The 17,427-nt window shown below is 39.0% G+C and overlaps 2 protein-coding genes and 1 non-coding gene across 4 annotated transcripts; 1 reads left to right on the top strand and 2 right to left on the bottom strand.

Moving 5' to 3' along the window:
* Positions 1 to 2,251: 2,251 nt before the first annotated feature.
* Positions 2,252 to 6,913, bottom strand: ppp1r8b (protein phosphatase 1, regulatory subunit 8b). Its single transcript, XM_015950101.3, has 7 exons — positions 6,658 to 6,913; positions 6,146 to 6,206; positions 5,553 to 5,706; positions 5,244 to 5,461; positions 3,236 to 3,380; positions 2,881 to 2,945; positions 2,252 to 2,784 (listed from the first exon to the last, which is right to left on the bottom strand). Exons 1-7 carry the CDS (start codon positions 6,705 to 6,707, stop codon positions 2,431 to 2,433), a joined length of 1,047 nt encoding a protein of 348 aa, XP_015805587.1. The 5' UTR covers positions 6,708 to 6,913; the 3' UTR covers positions 2,252 to 2,430.
* LOC129163530 (small Cajal body-specific RNA 1) lies at positions 5,756 to 5,921 on the bottom strand. Its single transcript, XR_008563392.1, has one exon. It is a non-coding gene; the product is annotated as a small Cajal body-specific RNA 1 (non-coding RNA).
* Positions 6,914 to 8,780: 1,867 nt separating the features above from the next.
* Positions 8,781 to 15,883, top strand: themis2 (thymocyte selection associated family member 2). Of its 2 annotated transcripts, XM_070551861.1 has the most exons (7): positions 8,781 to 8,945; positions 9,301 to 9,441; positions 9,516 to 9,941; positions 13,832 to 14,517; positions 14,851 to 15,039; positions 15,245 to 15,359; positions 15,570 to 15,883. In XM_070551861.1, exons 1-7 carry the CDS (start codon positions 8,846 to 8,848, stop codon positions 15,689 to 15,691), a joined length of 1,779 nt encoding a protein of 592 aa, XP_070407962.1. In that variant the 5' UTR covers positions 8,781 to 8,845; the 3' UTR covers positions 15,692 to 15,883. The 2 variants fall into 2 exon arrangements, with proteins under 2 accessions (XP_070407962.1, XP_015805586.1); XM_015950100.3 differs by having other exon boundaries at positions 8,783 to 8,945; positions 13,832 to 15,039.
* The last annotated feature ends 1,544 nt before the right edge of the window (positions 15,884 to 17,427 follow it).

The raw sequence follows: 17,427 nt of genomic DNA, 5'->3' as shown, positions 1-17,427 counted from the left end.
GCATCAAGTTAAGCATTTTTATATAAAACATATTTATTTAAGCGAGATTCGTTGAGTGCACCTATCACATTCAACCAAATCTGTAATGAAATAGAAACAAGAAAAAGGAAAGCACAGAATGGTCACTAGCTGGATGTTTTTCATAAATGTTCTTTGATTTACATGAATATTTTACTCGACTTTCATCTGAAGCTGAATAAATTACTATAAAGCATAAAGCCACTCATTTTTGTGTTTTTTAAGTGTGTTTATCCAAGAGAAGTTAACAGGATTAAAGGATGCTCAACTAAATATGCACCAAAAACTCAAAGAAGCGTGTGGTTGGTTGAAGAGGTTAGTGGTTACCTCGGGTTATTTCATGTGGCTTATGGCCAAAGAAGGAAGTGTTTAACTAAGTCGCCGTTACAAAGTAACTGTTTTATTTCACGTTTCCATTTGCATTAGCTAATCAGGGTTTTCTCAATCTTTTTTTTTGAAACCGTGTGAAGCACCGAGTTTGACCTGTCACAGCGGTTTGTCCGTGTCACATTAACTGTTTGGAAGTAGGTGGTCTCCGCAGTGCTGTGAATGTTTAACACAGGGAAAATAGACTGAAGTATGGGGAACACAATGGTGTTTAATTCCATCAGATTTCATCACGACGCGTTGATAAACCAGAGATAGTTGGATTCGGATTTTAATAGTAGTTAGTCCCACAGTTAGGGACACAAAACCCCAAGATTGGTAACTTTAGATCATTTTTAGTGCTTTTTAGAATTATTGCAATATTTGTGTAAATTTATCAGAAACAGTTGTTTTTAAACTTTAGTAAGGTCAGATCACATACTGAACAATAATCATCATGCCAAACATATATATATATATATATATATATCTATATAGGTATATATACTGAACAATAATCATCATGCCAAACATATATATATATATATATATATATATATAAAATCAAAATAATAAAACTGACTCCCATTTATATAAGGGCTTGAGATAAACAGAATGTTATTCTGTGTGGAGAAAATGTTGATAACTTTAATAAGGATTAAATAAACGTACAAAAAGAAAATGTCAAATTCTTTTTAATTTACAGTCATTTTACAAAATCCACACATTAAAAAGGACAAAGTCACCAGCAGTTTGTAAAAACTGGAACATCAACCGAGCTTTTCGTCCAGGCCTTTGACCTTTCATTGTTTCCAAGGACCCCTAATAAGGCAAAACTTTTCAGTACTTTACTTGAATACACCAGAGGATATAACCTGAACTAACATAATCCAGAGGTTCTGATGGTTCTTACCAACTCAACCAGACCTTTGATCCGCCCAAAAGCCTGTTCCTATTTAATACCCTATCATCTTCCAAATGCTAGAAGGCAGAACCAGATTTGACCATTTTCATACTTTTTAATGCAATATTGCATTTATCTGCACTATAAAACCATCATAAAATTATAACCAGATGACGTGTTCGACAGTGGGAATTTATTTTGCAGCTTTTTTCTCGACAGTTATGGAAAACACAGCTTTAAAAACATGTTATGCTGCACTGCTGTTCGGTTTTATTTCATATTAAATCCGCATTGTGCTAGAATCCTTTTTTCTTTTTCCTAGTACTTGAAACTTTACTGAAATGACAAAGAAAAACTGTATTTACAGTAGATTTATGGTGGGAAATGGCCAAACTTTTAAAAACTCAACATGTCAAATATATATAATGAACATTGTACAGTTCAGACTTTAACCTAAACAAAAAAACTAATGAAGACATGTATTTATTTACCATTCCTTTCATTAAATGAAGACACAAACCTGTTTGTATAAACTAGCGCCTGCAGGCTTCTTTTTCAATCTCACTCAAACCTGATATTAGAGATTAAACCACCATCTAGTGGCTTGTGAGTGAATGCAAGAAAAACTCCAACCACCCAGTGGATTGAATTAAAATGTTTGATTTCATTGTTTTCTAAATAAAAAAGCCCCCCCTATGTTGAAAACTGATCCAGATCTGGAGTTTTGGATTTTCTCGATAAAATACTGTAAATAAAATTACTTTTTCACCTTTTTTAACACTTTTGTCGACATTTTGAAGGAATGAGTCCAAAAACATATAAAAACAAAATCATACCATTACATAACAGTTATCATATCCACTGTTGTTCGCCCAGACTAGTAAAAGTCTACGTGCCCCCACTCGCCTGCAGCTCCTTAAATCACAACTGTTGTAAATTTTGGAGAACTCCATTACAAATAAATGAGATTCTCTTGTTTATGGGATGAATTTTATGCAAAACTGCGTAAATATGGGAAACACAACAAAATGATGATAAAAATAAAAGATCCATCAGAAGTGAAGAACTCCACCTCTGCCAGGTCACAGTCCCTGATGTATCTGCTGGAAACCTGAGAGTCGGCAGCACTACAGAAAAACTGCTTAGATGAGTAGCGAGGGCGTGGGTTTCTTTCCTGGCCACGCCTCTTTGGCGTACTTCTTTTTGCGCGGCTCGTTGAGGGTCTCTGGCAGGTAGGGAGCTGTTACAGGTGTGGGGTTAAGGGTGATGAGGGGCTGAGGAGCATCTGGGTCCAAGTCTACCTCTGGCGCTGGATTAGGGAAGGGCAGCGGAAGCCCTCCTTGCATAGCAACACCTCCCGGAGCTCCCGTTGGCTTGTTCTCATGACTGGTAGGAGGCAAGTCGCCATAAAGTCCACCACCTAAGCTGTAGCCGTGGATACGCTTTGAAGCCAGATCGTCCAGACCCAGAGTGTTTTGGCCGTCAGATCTTCGCTTCTGCAAAACGGACGGAGGAATAAAAACTAAAACTTGGAAACAACTACTTCCATTATTAATGGAGAATTACGTTCACCTGTGGGGTGAAACATTTACCTTCATGGGGATGACGGCTGTCTGAATCATATTCCTGAAGCGGCCGACCGATGGGTCTATGTCCTCTGAATAAGTCAACAAATAAGGACAGTTTACATCAGATGAACTACTTTTTTTTTACTGCACTGAAGACATCACCAATGTAAAATAAAATAAATAAAAAACTGTTACATTACTCTGATTCACATTTAAGGGCACAAATTTGAGTTTTTTGTACATTTGTCTCTAAATCAACCTAAAAAAGGTAGTTTAGATCAACACTTCCAACTCATCTCCATCAAAATCTAGTGATGGTTTGACCAAGAAATGAAAACAGATAAAGCTTTAAACAAAAGATGTTTGTGTTTCTACGTACCTGGGTTGATGATAGAGTCCTCTTCACTGAAAGTAACTCTGGAGTTCCTCCGTTTCCTCTTGGGTCTCTGGATTTCCAGGTTGCCTTCCTCGATGGTCAGGAGGGAGATGCGTTTGTTGTGAGCAGTGTTGAACTCCGTTAGATTCTGGCAGAAGTCACAAAAGAGTGTCGTTAAACCACACTGACACCAGGATATTACCATGCTCTATCTGATGCAGCACCTCCCCAGGATAGATATAAAAAGGTGCATGAAGTAACAGTGACATCACGTGGTCAAATTTGCATATGGCAGTCCATGTATCAAAATAAAACGTGTCCGCTCTTAACTGTTACCAGCTATGGCTCAGTGCCAGAAGATTCTTAGTCTGGTACTGCTGGGACATCAGCTTCTATTAGTCATGTTACAATGTCAAATAAAACAGTTTAACATGTTACTAAAGTAACTGGTGTGTCTTAAAACACAGAAGAGTTATCTGTGACGTTACAAATAGAAAACAAAAATGGTGTCCGTGTCCATATTTGATGCACCAAATAGTAAAAGAACGAGTTATTGCTGCAAGAAAAGAGAAAATGCAGTAAAACTCTAGTATTTAAGGCTTTTTGCTTCCTTTCAACTTGAAGCTTAATAAACAAAGTCAAAATGCTGAAAAATCAACAGTAAAAAGCAAACAAACAAAAAAAAAAAGAAAATTGGAGATGTCGGGAAAAAATGTGGTGCAGTTAACTCATTCACTGCCAATGACGTCGTCATTTGCATTTTTTTACTGTTTGAGCATCGGCACGAGCCCCCGCCCTGAGAGAACAAACATCTCAGCCCTGAAGCTGATCTTCATCCGCATACGTCACATATCACGTGATCAGGAAGCAGAACATCCATGTGTTAGGAGATCGTTTTGGGCCGTTCCTGTAAAAAAAAGTGAGGCGCGAACCGGAAAAGCGTCTGCCGATCACAATTCGACAACGGATTATGAAAGAACGGATAATGCTCGAAACACACGGCTTCTTCCTGATGTAAGAGGTGAGTCTCCTCTTTGTTTTTGGTTGTTTTGGCATTGACATCATGCTAGCGCGCAACGTTCTGTGACTCTTAAAAAAAATCATAAAAATGGTGAGAAACGCTGGCAGCGAAGGCCGTTACCCCCAAATTCCACTACCTCCATTCCGCTCTGGTCCGGTCCGCCCCGCCTTCCGCAGCCGCTCGCTTCCAAACTCAATTTTTACTGGTACCCGCTCTACAACGGCTCCGCTCCGGTGCGGAGACCTGAGGTGGGCAAACAAGCATGCACGGGATTTTCGAGATCTTGCGATACAGTCCGAGCAATAAACGCGGAAGTTAGATCCAAACACCCGTTGTGTGGGAGAAGCATCGGCATGAACTGTTTAATCTGCCCATCATTTGTGTTGAGAGATCAGCAGTGTTTGGATGAACAAAGTGTGACTACTTTGATAGTAGAAACTGTATTTATGGCTTACTTTTGTGCATTTAAACTTCAGCCGCCACTGATAGTTGTTAAAAGTTGTTAAACCTGTGCATATGAAACAAAAAACGCCTTTTTTTATCGATTTATTGTGAAAAACGGAAGTTGTGCTTGCTCCTTTTCCTGTTGGGCGGTTGTGATTTCTGTCCATTTACTGCGGAGGTGCTCCGGCGTCCGGCGAAAATAGGATCGATTCTATTTTTGCCGGACGCCGGAACAGAGGGCAGCGCACTGCGCCGCATTGCCGGAGCACGGCCGCAGTAGTGGAATTGCTCTGATTGACTACAACGGGACCGATTTTGCTCCGGCGTTCGTGTCGGAGCGGAGGTAGTGGAATTTGGGGGTAAGTGATCAGGAAACGGCTGGCAGTGAGTGAGTTAAAAAACCAAACACACTGAGATCATTTCACACTGTGGCTAATTTGCATACAAATAATTCCATTAAGATGCCACAAGCGCAAAACAGGATGTCAAAACAAGTCAAGAGTAACAAGCGGCGAGTCAGTGGAGCTGATCTGAATTCTAACAAACCTCCAACTCTGTCTCTTCCTCCGGAAGCCCGAGCAGTCCTTTTAGCTCCTCCTCATCTCCTGTCTTACTGTCGCCGGTGCCAGCGCTTCCTTGGGTTTGGGGTTTTTCTCTGATGGTGTAGGTACGTGTTGACGCCCCGAAGGATATTGTAGAGTCGATTGGAACCTGCTGAGGCTTGTGAGGCTCAAGGCGAATGTGTCCGAGGAAGGTACCATGTGCTTAAATTGTAAAAAAATAATAATAATTAGGATTAATACATTAAAAGAGCAGAGTGACTGAGAAATAATTAAAGTGTTTGTGAAATCTTACTGCTATTAAGATCTATAAGGAAGAGCCTTTTTAGGTGTTTATGGTAGACTAGAGCGGCGTGAACACGCGAGCACGACTGATGGTCGATGGTGAAGTCACACCAGTCGGGGTTCCTACCAAACAGGTAGAACTTCTTTTCATCTATGATCAGTTTCTACAAGGAGAAACGGATGGTGTGAATTAGTAATGGCGTACATTAATGCATTTGTGCCTCTGAGTTATAACTCAACAGTGTTGCTTTCCACTGAAGGGCTTAAATCTCAGGGCTGATGTTGTTCTCGCACCTTTTGAAGCCATGCAGTCATAGGTTAACCCCATTGTGCAACACGCACAGGGCGGAGCAGACTGTCAGGCTTGTATCTGGTGCTTTTAACATTTGTACAATAGTAACAATCACATGTGTGTTCTGCTATGTGGAAAACAGAATCATTAGATGTTTAAAATAATAAGGAATGACATTTTATTGTGGAATTTGCTTATGTTTAAGAGATTAAACAAATCTGGATTTTTAACTTAGAAATTAAATAGAACTGAGATAATTAAAGCTGATTTTAAAGAGTCCAAACTAAATAACAGTTTAAATTTCCAGTTACCTCAACCAGTTTGTCTCCTTTCATCACGTCTAAGTGCAGTCCTGTGGGCGGTTTTCCTCCCCTATAAGAAACAATTAGAGACTTATTTAAACACTGAACTGATCTCAGAAAATACAGCAGTGCATAAATATATTTACAGCATATTTAACCATTTTATAATCTAATTTTAATTCATTTATTCAAACATTTAGCTCTTTTCACTCGAACCGAATACTTCAAGAGCATATCTGTCAAAAAATGTCCTGCTGTCACCTCTATACGTTTCAACTAGGTGAGAAACTTTTAAAATCAAGCCTTTCATTCATTTTCAAGCAGAAAGCAAACCGTGATCCGCATTTAGGCTAGCCTTGTAGGAGGGGTTAGCCTGCTAGCTCGATTGGATGCTAACGCTAACGAACTTCTTTCCTCTATAAAAGTTACAATTGTTAACGTAACAACGTCGTTTTGCTCGTTTGCACATAATCAAGCGCTGCAGTTGGTATTTTAGTACTTCAACATGTGCATTTTCTCACCATGATGGGCAGTCAAAAGGTGGACCGTCTTTGCTTGTTTTAGCTGCCATCTTCCCTCTACATGTTAACGATGCATTTTGGGTAATTGTCGCTTAGGAATGCTGGGAAATGTAGTCCGGTAATAGACCACGCCATATTAAAAAAAAGTAAAAGTACAAAAAACAAGCTAATATTTCGCATTTATAGATGTGGTTGTGTGTGGAACTTATATATTGTTGAGTTTATGATTAAATTCGGGTTTTAGAGTTAGTATGAAGTAGTCTACTAAAAATAATAAAGAAAAAAGTTCAGGTAAGTCACATTTATAGTTCATAAAAAACACTAATTTTATCATCACAAATCTACTACTGTGTGTAAAGTTGCAATTTGTTATCAAAAGAGAACATTAACGCGCAACAGGGGCGGAAACAGCTACTCACCTAATAATGATTAAATAAAAACAAATTATATAATTTCAGTCCAATTCTGTTAATATTAAAACAATAGACCTTAAATGATAAGTTTTTCTTTATACTGGAAAGATAATGTACATCATAACAACATAGTTTTGTTTAATGTAAACTGATTCTGTTTATATGTTTCAGACAGATGGAGGTGACAAATTTTACTTTTACTTAAGCAGCTTCTCTTCAGCCCAACAAAAACACAAATCAAGCACACGCAAGGGTGCCCCCAAGGGTGGCCAGGGGTGGCCATGGCCACCCCTAGAAAACAGCTTTTTAGTGCATTTTGTGTGACACAGCCAGATGTTTTTATTTTAAAACTTTTAACCTTTATTTAACAAGACAAAGTATTTCTTACAACTGTGGCCAATCCAAAGGTAGTGCCTTTTGACAGAAGGATGGGCTAAATTGCAAAAGTTACCTTTTCCACAAAAACAAAACAAAAACAATATTTTACAAGAACATCTAGATTGAGATGACTTACGGTTTTCTGTTTGAATAATTTAAGTAGCCCAAGACATTTGAGCAGATTCATTCAGATGATAATTTTAAAAGCCACTATTTTATTATTTGATAAAACCAGGCCATTTGTTTAACCAACAAGGATTTATCTCAAAGTCCATTTAGAAATGTTCATTAAAAAAAATTAACATTAAAAATTTGTTTGGTGTTTTTTAATGTTTCAAATAAGAAAAAAAAATGTCCTTTTTGTTTTAAGAGATATTAACATGTATTTGTCAAAAATGTGGCTTTTATAAAATTTAAAGTTCCTAAAGAAACCACTGGAGGTCTCTGAACTCCAAATTGCAAATTCTCAGTAAAGACCCAAAAAATAAAGTTTTGAAAAAGTTTGAAATGTTGGTTTGGAAACAGCGATACCACAAGCCTCCTACAGCATTTGTTACAAAGATTCAGCACCTAGAGTTTAACACAGAAAAGGGATGAATAAGTAGCCAGATTCGACTGACGCTTTGCTTATTTTCTCTTTCTGATTTGTAAACTGTGGGTTTGAGGGTCATAGGCTTCGGTCTTGTCATAGAAAAAGTAAAGCTGCCATACTTTTAGTTTCTCTTTAAAGCAGAAGGAAATGAGCCTGCAGTCTTTTTGTCCTTTTACAAATAAACTAATGCCATCAAAGTTCCCTTATAAATGATAAAACACAAAAAAGAACATGTTTGGGTAAGGTGCCTTTGATCATTCATTGGTTGAAAACATAGTTTGTCACAGGAAACATGTTAGACAAAACTGGTATGACTAAAATTAACCTATTTGATGTATCCAGGTGAGTCACATGAGAGTTTTTAGGTTATGTTCCTAGTTTGTGTTTTTCTTTCAGTTATTTGCAACAGAACAAGTCACATTCATCACACTTTATTTCCAATCATCCACTTCTTTCTAATCTGGCAATGACGTGTTTTTCATTTAGCTACTGGTACAAACCAAGAACCAATCTTAGCCTTGCAGTAACTTTTGTTTTAACAGTGAATTTTTTACATTTCAATTGGCTCCACAACAATAAGCTGCTGTCAACGATTTTTAAAATCACAAATCTTGACAGTAAAACAGGGCCTCCGTCATAACTCATAAACTTCCCCCCTCCCTTAAAAATGAAAAATGTTGTGCAAAAGCTCCTGTCACTTCCTCATATACTTTTGTGGTTTTGCTAGAAGCGCAACTCCTTTTTAGCTGCAGTCGTCATTTAACACTTGTCTTCAGTCTTATTTCGACTCGCCGAGGCAGCAACCATGGCAGGCATTGCTTTGCCGCTTCAAGATTTTATTGCATCGCTGGATCCCAGCAGTTTACCGAAAATTCTACAGATTTGCTCTGGAGTCTATTTCCAAGGTGGGTTTTATTTATTTATTTATTTATTTATTTATTTATTTATTTAGTTATGTATTTAGATCTGTTTTAAGATCATTATGATTTTATGACTTTATGATTAATTTTGTTTTGATTTCAATGAAGCCCCTTGTGATTCTTTGTCTGTGATGAGTGCTATATAAATAAGATTTACTTATTTATTAAGATAATAAAGGTACAAATTTCTGAGTATAGGAATGTAAAGATCAAACATTGTGTTTCCTAGCTAAATTAGTCACATTTATTATGATTAAAATTTTCATAATCATAAAAAACTTCATCATCGAGGCACATTTGGGAACTTTTATATGCCTGACGGGTTCGTTTCATGCATCAGGTTCGGTGTATGAAATATCTGGGAGTGAAGTTAGCTTCTCCACTGGGGATCTAATAAAAGTCATCGGTATTGAACTGCAGTCTGTCTCCTGTGAGGATGTTGCCAACAAGGAGACATTTGAACTGCCAGTCAGCCATGCAGGTTAGGAAGAAGTTCGTAATAGTACCATAGTTTGGTTGTTGTTGCAGCTCACTCACACATAATTGTTTTTTCAGGGCTGTTCAAGGTCGTCCCGGAGCAGATGCCATACAGTTCAGTTGAAGAGATGATGAGTCTGAGGCCTGTGGGCCAGGAGTCCTTCCTGCCTTTTACTTTCCACAGCCACACTAAAATGACACTTGACACCTTCACCCTGGGGGCCGGCAAGGCTTTGACTGTGATCGCCATCGAGAAACACGAGGGGAAAGAGGATCAGGTGCGGTGCCACGTTAAAGGAGAAGCAGAGGCCTCGGCTGAAGTCCGCATCCCTTTGTCGTCTCGGGGGCAGTTTTACGAGTGCGAGAGCGAAGAATGCTACACCCTGAAGGAGATCATGTCTTCACCCTTTCTGCGTAGCCGAAGGTTTTGCTTGGTTAAGAAAACCAACTGTGAGCGGGTCCTCGTCCTCAGTCCAGTTTACCAGATCCAGGCCATTATGAACTGTAAGAATGACAAATTTTTTTAAACTATGTCTTTAAATTAGACCTGAAACACAAAACCCTAAACTCCCTAAATGTAAGTACTGAACATTCTCAGGGGCATACTTTCTGCATGAGTACTTTCAATTCATGATGTCTAAGTACTGATCCAGAATTTAAAACATTTTCTTTGTTCTGCTTCTGTATGTTTTTTTTTGGCATTTGTCTACTTCCATTTTTTTCTCCATTTCTGCAAATCTGGTATCAAAACATTCAACTCGTTCTGCTCTTTACGCTCTATCCAGGAATGAGTCTTTTCTACAATTTTCTGCTCATTGAAATTATGTAGAATCCTTTGGATTTAAAGCAAATCTTTCTGCTTTTTAAAGTTTTTTCTTCCTAAGCTTACATCTGCTTACTTTTTTCAACAATCCTGCATCAATCCAACCATTTCATTGAACTTTTTGTTAGCTTTTTTTATTAGAATTTAATTTTTTTACCTTTTAAACTGTATTTATACTTTCTTATATAAAGGTGTGGAACACTGAAAAAACATTTTTAAGTACTATTTCCGATTATAATCAGTCACTCTGAGTTTTTCATGCTGGCAAAACATGAAAATAGTCTCCTACACCTATCTCCTGCATTAGCTTCTGATAGAAAATAGACGGTGAAGCGCTAGGATTAGAAGTGCTTGACAGATCCACATCATACTGCCACTTGACATTCGTGGAATCACCCATCTTGGCTCACGACGGGGAAGGCTGTTGTTTTAGCATCCAGGAAACAGCAGAGAACATCTCGGCTAGTAGAAGCTAAACTTTAGCATCAGCAACTCGACTAACTTGAGTCATTTGTGGAAATAACACATCCATGTCGCAGAGATTCAGCGTTAGAGTCACGTTACTGCTATCCAATCTGAGGCGAGATGTCCAAATATCAGGAAATAAGACTTCAAATCCTGCCGTGTTAGGCTCTCCTCTTATGTGGTATTCTACTAGTTCCTGAAACAAGCTCATCTGAGCTTTTTTCCCCCTACGTAAGACTTGCAAGGCATTCATTCTTACTAGAAACCACTGCAAATGTATTGATTAAACAAGAGTCCCACTCCTTTAAATATTTCAAATATTTCTACTAACAATTTGAAACTCTTCAGCTTAGTTCCAGCATTTTCAGCAAACTTGCCCAATTCAACAGCTCTTCAGAAACTGTTTGCTCACAGTCACACCTACAAATAATTTACTTCATTTTTTTTTCATTTCATTTATTTAATTAACGACTGTGCACATTAATAAACATTTCTGTAAATGTGCCAGTGTTAGCCAGCAGGCTAATTTTCAACTGTAGTCCAGTGGCAAGATGTTATACTAAGCACGATGGCTAAGGAGAAGAAAGAAAGAAGGAAAAAAAGAAAAAACTGATTAAATGAGCATAGTAACTAATTAATATACAACAATAAATCATAATGCCATTACACTCAATTTCATTAAAACATAACACACAAAAAATAAAGATAAAATAGAAAAAAGAAATAAATAATTCATATACCCATACAACTCATTAGAAAATCAAAAGTAAGCATATATCAATTTGCAGTATCTATCATACACACTATAGGTTACAAAATAAATAAAGTCTAAAAACAAACATACAATGATTATGAAAGGTGTTCACATTTTTGTGTGCTTAAAAGCCAGTTCTTAAAACTGAGTTTAAATGTACGATGTGAAGTGGAGTTTCTAATGTCCAATGGCATCTGATTCCACAGTTTAGAGGCTCTCACAGAAAAGCATAACTATCCAAAAGAACTAGACCTATGAGGAACTACACAGTCCCCTCTTAGTGCAGACCTTGTGGTTCTGCTGCTTGGTAGCTTCTGCTGAATAAAAGTACAAAGTGGTGGGGGAGCCTTCCCATTGATAATCTTAAAGATTAAACATGCATCACTGTGCTTTAAAATATTTTCCCAACTAAGTGGATTATATTTGGTAAGGACACTACAGTGATGACAGAGGTTGGATTTTTTGTCTAAGACTTTAAGTGCCTGTTTGTGAAGTGATAGGATAGGCCTTAATGTTGTACCACACACCTGGGTCCAGCTTGTAATACAATATGTTAGACGAGTGAATATCATAGTGTTCATAGCATAGCTACAGGTGTTGTCAAGCAGTGTCTTATATACCTAAAGCTTGCTATATTATATTTGGTAATTTGCACTACCTTTCTCACTTGATGTTTAAATGATAATGTATTGTCAATAATAATGCCTAGATGTTTAAACCGTGTAACTGTTTGAATGGCCTCCCCAGACACACACACAGTGGGTTCACAGTTGGATGAAATGTTCCTTTTGCTAAAAAACATGCAAACTGTCTTTTTTACATTGAGATACAGCTGTGAGCAAGTGAGCCATTTATGTACATGTACCATAGTATCACTGAGCTTAGCAGCAGCTTGGGCTTTAGTTTTTGCATGAACATATATGACTGTGTCATCAGCATACATCTGCACCTCACATCCAGTGCACACTGATGGCAGGTCATTTATGTAGATGCTGAACAGAATAGGGCCCAGGACAGATCCCTGGGGTACACCCAGCTCATTCCTTAATGGTGTTGATGTCTCACCATTAACTCTCACACACTGCGCTCTGTTTGCTAAGTAAGGTCTCGTCCAGTCTATAACACTGGTTGAGAAGTTAAAACAAGACAACTTCTGGATGAGTATGTCATGATTGACAGTGTCAAAAGCTCTTTTCAAGTCTAAAAAGATGGCTCCAACTATACCTCCTTTGTGCAATTTAGACTATGTTTTCCACAAAGAAACAGTTAGCTGTCTCTGTGGAGTGATTTGCGATGAAAATTAGGTATTTCTGTCAGCTTTCAGGCAATGTTCCTATTTTTGATGTAAGTATTTTGTCTTTACAGTAACCCTCAGAAGCAATAGTGGTCTAATATTGGGGACCCTTATTGATAAATCTGAGTGGTTTTGTCTTATCCAAACTCTGACAAAAAGCATCATATCTCCTATAAAACATAGGTTACACAGAAACAGCCACAGGTGACAAACTAGGCCTGTAGTTGCTCATAGTTTCGAAATGTTCAAACAGATCTTTTGTACAGTGGCCATTAGATTAGCAAGTCAGTTTTGGGGTCTCAAAGACCTACCGCTGCGGTGACCTACTTATCAAGTTCTCTGATTGGGTAAGACTTCCCTGTCTCTATTAGAAGGTGCCATGTTACATTTCTGTTTGATCTCAAAACAGGCTAATCAGCTGGTGCCAATCTCATGCAACTCTCTTTTGAGTTCTATCACAAGTTTTAAGTGATTTCAAACTAAAACTTTTCATGGATTCTGCTAAGTTCCTGTCGAGCATAACAGTGACTCAGCCGATTTGGTCCTTCCCATTTTCGTCGTCATTGTTGTCATCTTTCCGCTCGGTCTTTCTATCTGTTATTTTACCCAAACGGCTATTTTACTCTATAATGTTTTGATATTTTAAGCTGTTTAACATCTTCTCAATTGTTTTAGCTGTTTTTCCTATGTTCCACATTTCTTTTGTGCTATTTTATGTGGCCTTTCTTTTGTTCCACCCATCTTTTGAGCCATTTTATTAGGCTATTACAACAGTTAAAGTACTTCATCTAGAATTTCAAAATGTAAAACACTTTAACTGTCCAGTTTTTCCAAAAACCTTTAAAGATGTTCAGGAATATTTCCCATTCTTCATATACCTTTAAGATCACTTTTAAAGTCACTATGTGTCAGGGAAAACCTAGCTTACTTTCAGCTTCTCAAGGGCAGGTTCAGCAATCGTTTTAAGCAAAAAGCATTCAAACTGCATTTCTGTCAGAACTGCCTCTTCTCTAGTTTAAGATGGTGTGTTAATTGCATTTTGTGTTATCTTTATCCAGTGAGGAAGAATGTGCTGAGGTTCCCTTCCAGCTTAGAAGTGGATGTGGTTGATGTCAGCGACCTGTGTAAAGACGTACACTTCATGACACCGCTCAGTCTGAAAGAAGTGCTGTCTCGGCCTGATGAATCCTTGCCTGGGGTAGTGGAGATATTAGAAGAGCCACATGCAGGCTCTCTGTTTAAGTGCAACTGGCTGCAGGGACTTACCAAGAGAGCACACTTGGTTTTGCACAAGAAAGGAACCAAGGCCATGGCTCTGTTGTCTAGCATGAAGGGCCGAAAGGCTCAGCAGTTCTTCCTAGTGTCTCAGCAATACGGCGGGCGCATTCGGAGACGGCCAAGAGACTTTAATTCAGTGTACGAGCTGTACGTCGCTTCAACTCAGACAAAAGGGCTGACAGTGAGCGTAACAAGGAACTGTGAGGAGGTGGAGGAGGAAGGTCTGCCTGGTCTCAGTGTTGGAGAAAGACTGGAAATTGTGAGCTGTACCAGAATGGACCTGCCTGGGGAAAGCAGCAAAAAACAGAAACAGTCCATTGAGGCACTTTTGTGTCACCGTGTTCAGGACCCAGATGATGTGGATGATGAGGAGGAGGAGGAGGAGAAGGAAGAGGAGGAGGTCAAACAGCTGGATGAGAAAGAGGAGGTTCGGCTGCCTCTATACATGCAAGGTCACTTCGTTGAGGTACTTGGTGACAACAAAAAGTATAAACTCAGTCAACTGGGTAAGGAGTTTAGTTTGCCACTGGATGTGAAAGTGGTGAGCCGTGATACAGAACTTGAGAGTGATCCATTAGTTGGGTTTCCTTGTCTGAGAATAGAGGGTGCAATGCTGGAACCAACTATCCAGGCAAGCTTCCTGGATAAACCTGACTACTGTTTTGAACTTCCAGCCAACTGGCTCTCCATGTCTGTCTGCTACACAGAAGAGCCCCTTCCCTGGCCTGATGGTCAATGTCCCAAGAGTTCCGTAGAATGGGTTACTGAAGTGTCAGAAAAGTTCTTTTATGAATTTCAGAAGCAGCGTAACTCCGGCGAGGCTCCTCCACCTCGACCGCCAAAGCGAGATTTGTCATCGTCAAAATCCTCAAAAGCACGTTCAAAACCCGCAAAGAAGTCATCCAAGCACCAAGACAAAATCACCCCAACCGAGCAGTTCAGTGCCATGACTTTGAATAAAAAAAGGGCACCAGCTCCTCCCCCTCCAGTAGGTATATTTTAGTTTTTCTCAAACACATGATTATCTGGTTTCTTAACAACCCACAAATTGACAATACTCACAATCCAGTTTCTCACTTCTAAAAAAACTGCAGAGCTGAACAAGAGACACAGAAATGCTTTCTCGTTTCTGCATTGGTGATGTTGTTTTCTCAACAATTAAACTAAATATTTCACTTCCTCTTTTCATGCAGGATGGTTTAAGCGATGAGCCTCCCACCATTGTACCACGAAAGCACCTTGAGGTCGGTGGGTCAGCCAAGGCACTGCCAAACATGTACATAAAAATGAACCAACCAAAGACTAGAGGTAAAAACTTTTTATTATGGAATATGAGATGAGATCGTGTATTAAAGCATAGTCTGATTAAAAATCCATTTTTTTTTATTAATTTGTGGCACTGAGAACATGTTCTTCCTCTATTTTGTCATTTAAGTTGAGTTGGCATCTAATTATAGAAGCATGAGAACATAAAAGCCACAAAGTAAATATAGACTAAGAACCCATTTTCCCCTGCAGGGCCCACGAGTGATGTTACTGCATGTGTGGACAGCGATCACGACTACGAAACGTTGGACGAATCTTTGGCATCTATGGTGAAGTCGGCGCAGGAGAGTGTTGCTTTTCTAGGCAAAAGCTGAAGTTCTTTCATTGCAGCTCGGTGGGAATGACAGCTGAATTTATGAGTGGCTAAACTAGAAAAGGTGCAAGTGAACCTAATCTAAAAACAGGTCTGCAACAATGTGCGCACAAGCACCAAGCCAGAAATCTCTTTAGTAATTTGGACCGTGCTGATCTATTTACTCCCCCGCCAAAATTCACTCGGCCAAAGAGAGTGAAACAAGTACGATATAATTAGGCGATTGTCACAAATTTACAATTTTGTGAAAAGGCAGTATTTTGTGTTGGTGCTGTTTTGTTCATAGAACTTTGTAATTTGCCCAAAGTCCTGACTGATGGCGATTCATTTGTGGATAATTAATGCTTGGAATTTGTTACGTTTTTCTTATTGTTTATTTGCCCACCCGCCTTATGATGTGAAACCTGATTGTGGTTTATTGGGTATTTGATTTTAGTTCCTGCTGTCGCAGCAGCATTGGTTCCATTGAGGGGTCCAGGACAGGTCGGAGCAGCTGGGGATTCTATTTTATCTGTTTCTGTTGTAAAAGCGGGCCACACAACCGATCCGGTGTCGGTACAGGATCGGCTCGGGGTCCTTCGACTGCCGATGACGTCACATTACTGCAAATCTACTCGGCTTTCACACTCGTTTTGGAAAGACATCAGCAGTTTTGTTAATAAATTCTTGTTTGTTAACACCTAAATGTTTTCTTTATAACTGTAATTTGTTAATAAAACACCATATTACCTTTGTTTTGTAAAGAATGTGAACCTGCATAAAACCAACATCGGACTGACACAAAATAAACAGTTCTTTAATGTGAAGCCATATCTGTTTGTATTAATGTGGAGTTCGTCTGTATATTTCCTTAGTAGTATCTAAATACTTTCTTTGACTCAAAATATTGCTTGGTGTATTTCAGTAAAGTTCTTATATTTTATTTTGCCCCATTACATCAACATCAAGAGCTTTTGAGGGTCACCGTTTATCATTTGCTTATATTTTACATTTCCTTTAGATATTCAAACATATTTTCTCCAAAAAGTGTTGATTTTTGGACTACAGGACTACAACCGCTAAGACTACGACCGCAAATTTGTTCTGACCAATCAAAATCATAACGTGATAACGTAACTTCCGTAAGCTTCATGTTCAGCCAATCAACTACTTTGACATCATCGGCAGTCGAAGGACCCCGAGCCGATCCTGCACCCGAGCAGATCCTGTACCGACACCGGACCACGACATTCATAGGCCAACTGAGTGACTAGGGAGGAGAAGCCAGCGTCACACAACACAGTCCATTGAGGAATATAAAAACGTCACTGCTCGTGGCGAGCGAAATAAAGACCAGAATGCTGTTGTTTGTATCGTTATTTGTACACGGGCATGAAAAGATGTCAGCAAGCAGTAGTGAGGTTTGGTTGGTTTCAGAACTACAAACATGTCTCACCATCGTCGGTGATGGCCGCATACAGGAAGGTACGCGTTTAGGTTTCACCCCACCTGCCAAGTGAGAATCCAACTGCCAAACCGTCGGTCAATACCAGCCCACAACGACCCTTTCTGACCTATCCCAGACCAACCAGGGGAACCGAAGCTAGTTTTGCTTCAGCCTCATGGCACAGTGCTTCCTCAAACTGGAAAATATGAGGTTCTCAAAACTTTTGGACACAGCTGTACTATTGGTTTTCAGCCCTTGTAGACAAAAGTTTTTTAAAGACCATGTAGTTTTTATTTATGCCGTGCAATACT

Source organism: Nothobranchius furzeri, chromosome 5 (assembly GCF_043380555.1).
Source record: "Nothobranchius furzeri strain GRZ-AD chromosome 5, NfurGRZ-RIMD1, whole genome shotgun sequence".
NCBI classification, from domain to species: Eukaryota; Metazoa; Chordata; class Actinopteri; order Cyprinodontiformes; family Nothobranchiidae; genus Nothobranchius; species Nothobranchius furzeri.
The sequence above is the reverse complement of the archived record's forward strand: the minus strand, read 5'-3'. Positions and strand labels throughout refer to the sequence as shown.

What these genes read in the sequence shown, in the direction of transcription:
- ppp1r8b (XM_015950101.3), bottom strand. Translation starts at nt 6,707, where the DNA reads ATGGCAGCTAAAACAAGCAAAGACGGTCCACCTTTTGACTGCCCATCA. An exon ending in GGACTCTATCATCAACCCAG is followed by an intron (nt 2,946 to 3,235) that starts GTACGTAGAAAC and finishes TGACTTATTCAG; the next exon opens with AGGACATAGACCCATCGGTC. An exon ending in CAGCCGTCATCCCCATGAAG is followed by an intron (nt 2,785 to 2,880) that starts GTAAATGTTTCA and finishes TCCGTTTTGCAG; the next exon opens with AAGCGAAGATCTGACGGCCA.
- themis2 (XM_015950100.3), top strand. Translation starts at nt 8,846, where the DNA reads ATGGCAGGCATTGCTTTGCCGCTTCAAGATTTTATTGCATCGCTGGAT. An exon ending in CTCTGGAGTCTATTTCCAAG is followed by an intron (nt 8,946 to 9,300) that starts GTGGGTTTTATT and finishes TTCATGCATCAG; the next exon opens with GTTCGGTGTATGAAATATCT. An exon ending in GAACCAACCAAAGACTAGAG is followed by an intron (nt 15,360 to 15,569) that starts GTAAAAACTTTT and finishes TTTCCCCTGCAG; the next exon opens with GGCCCACGAGTGATGTTACT.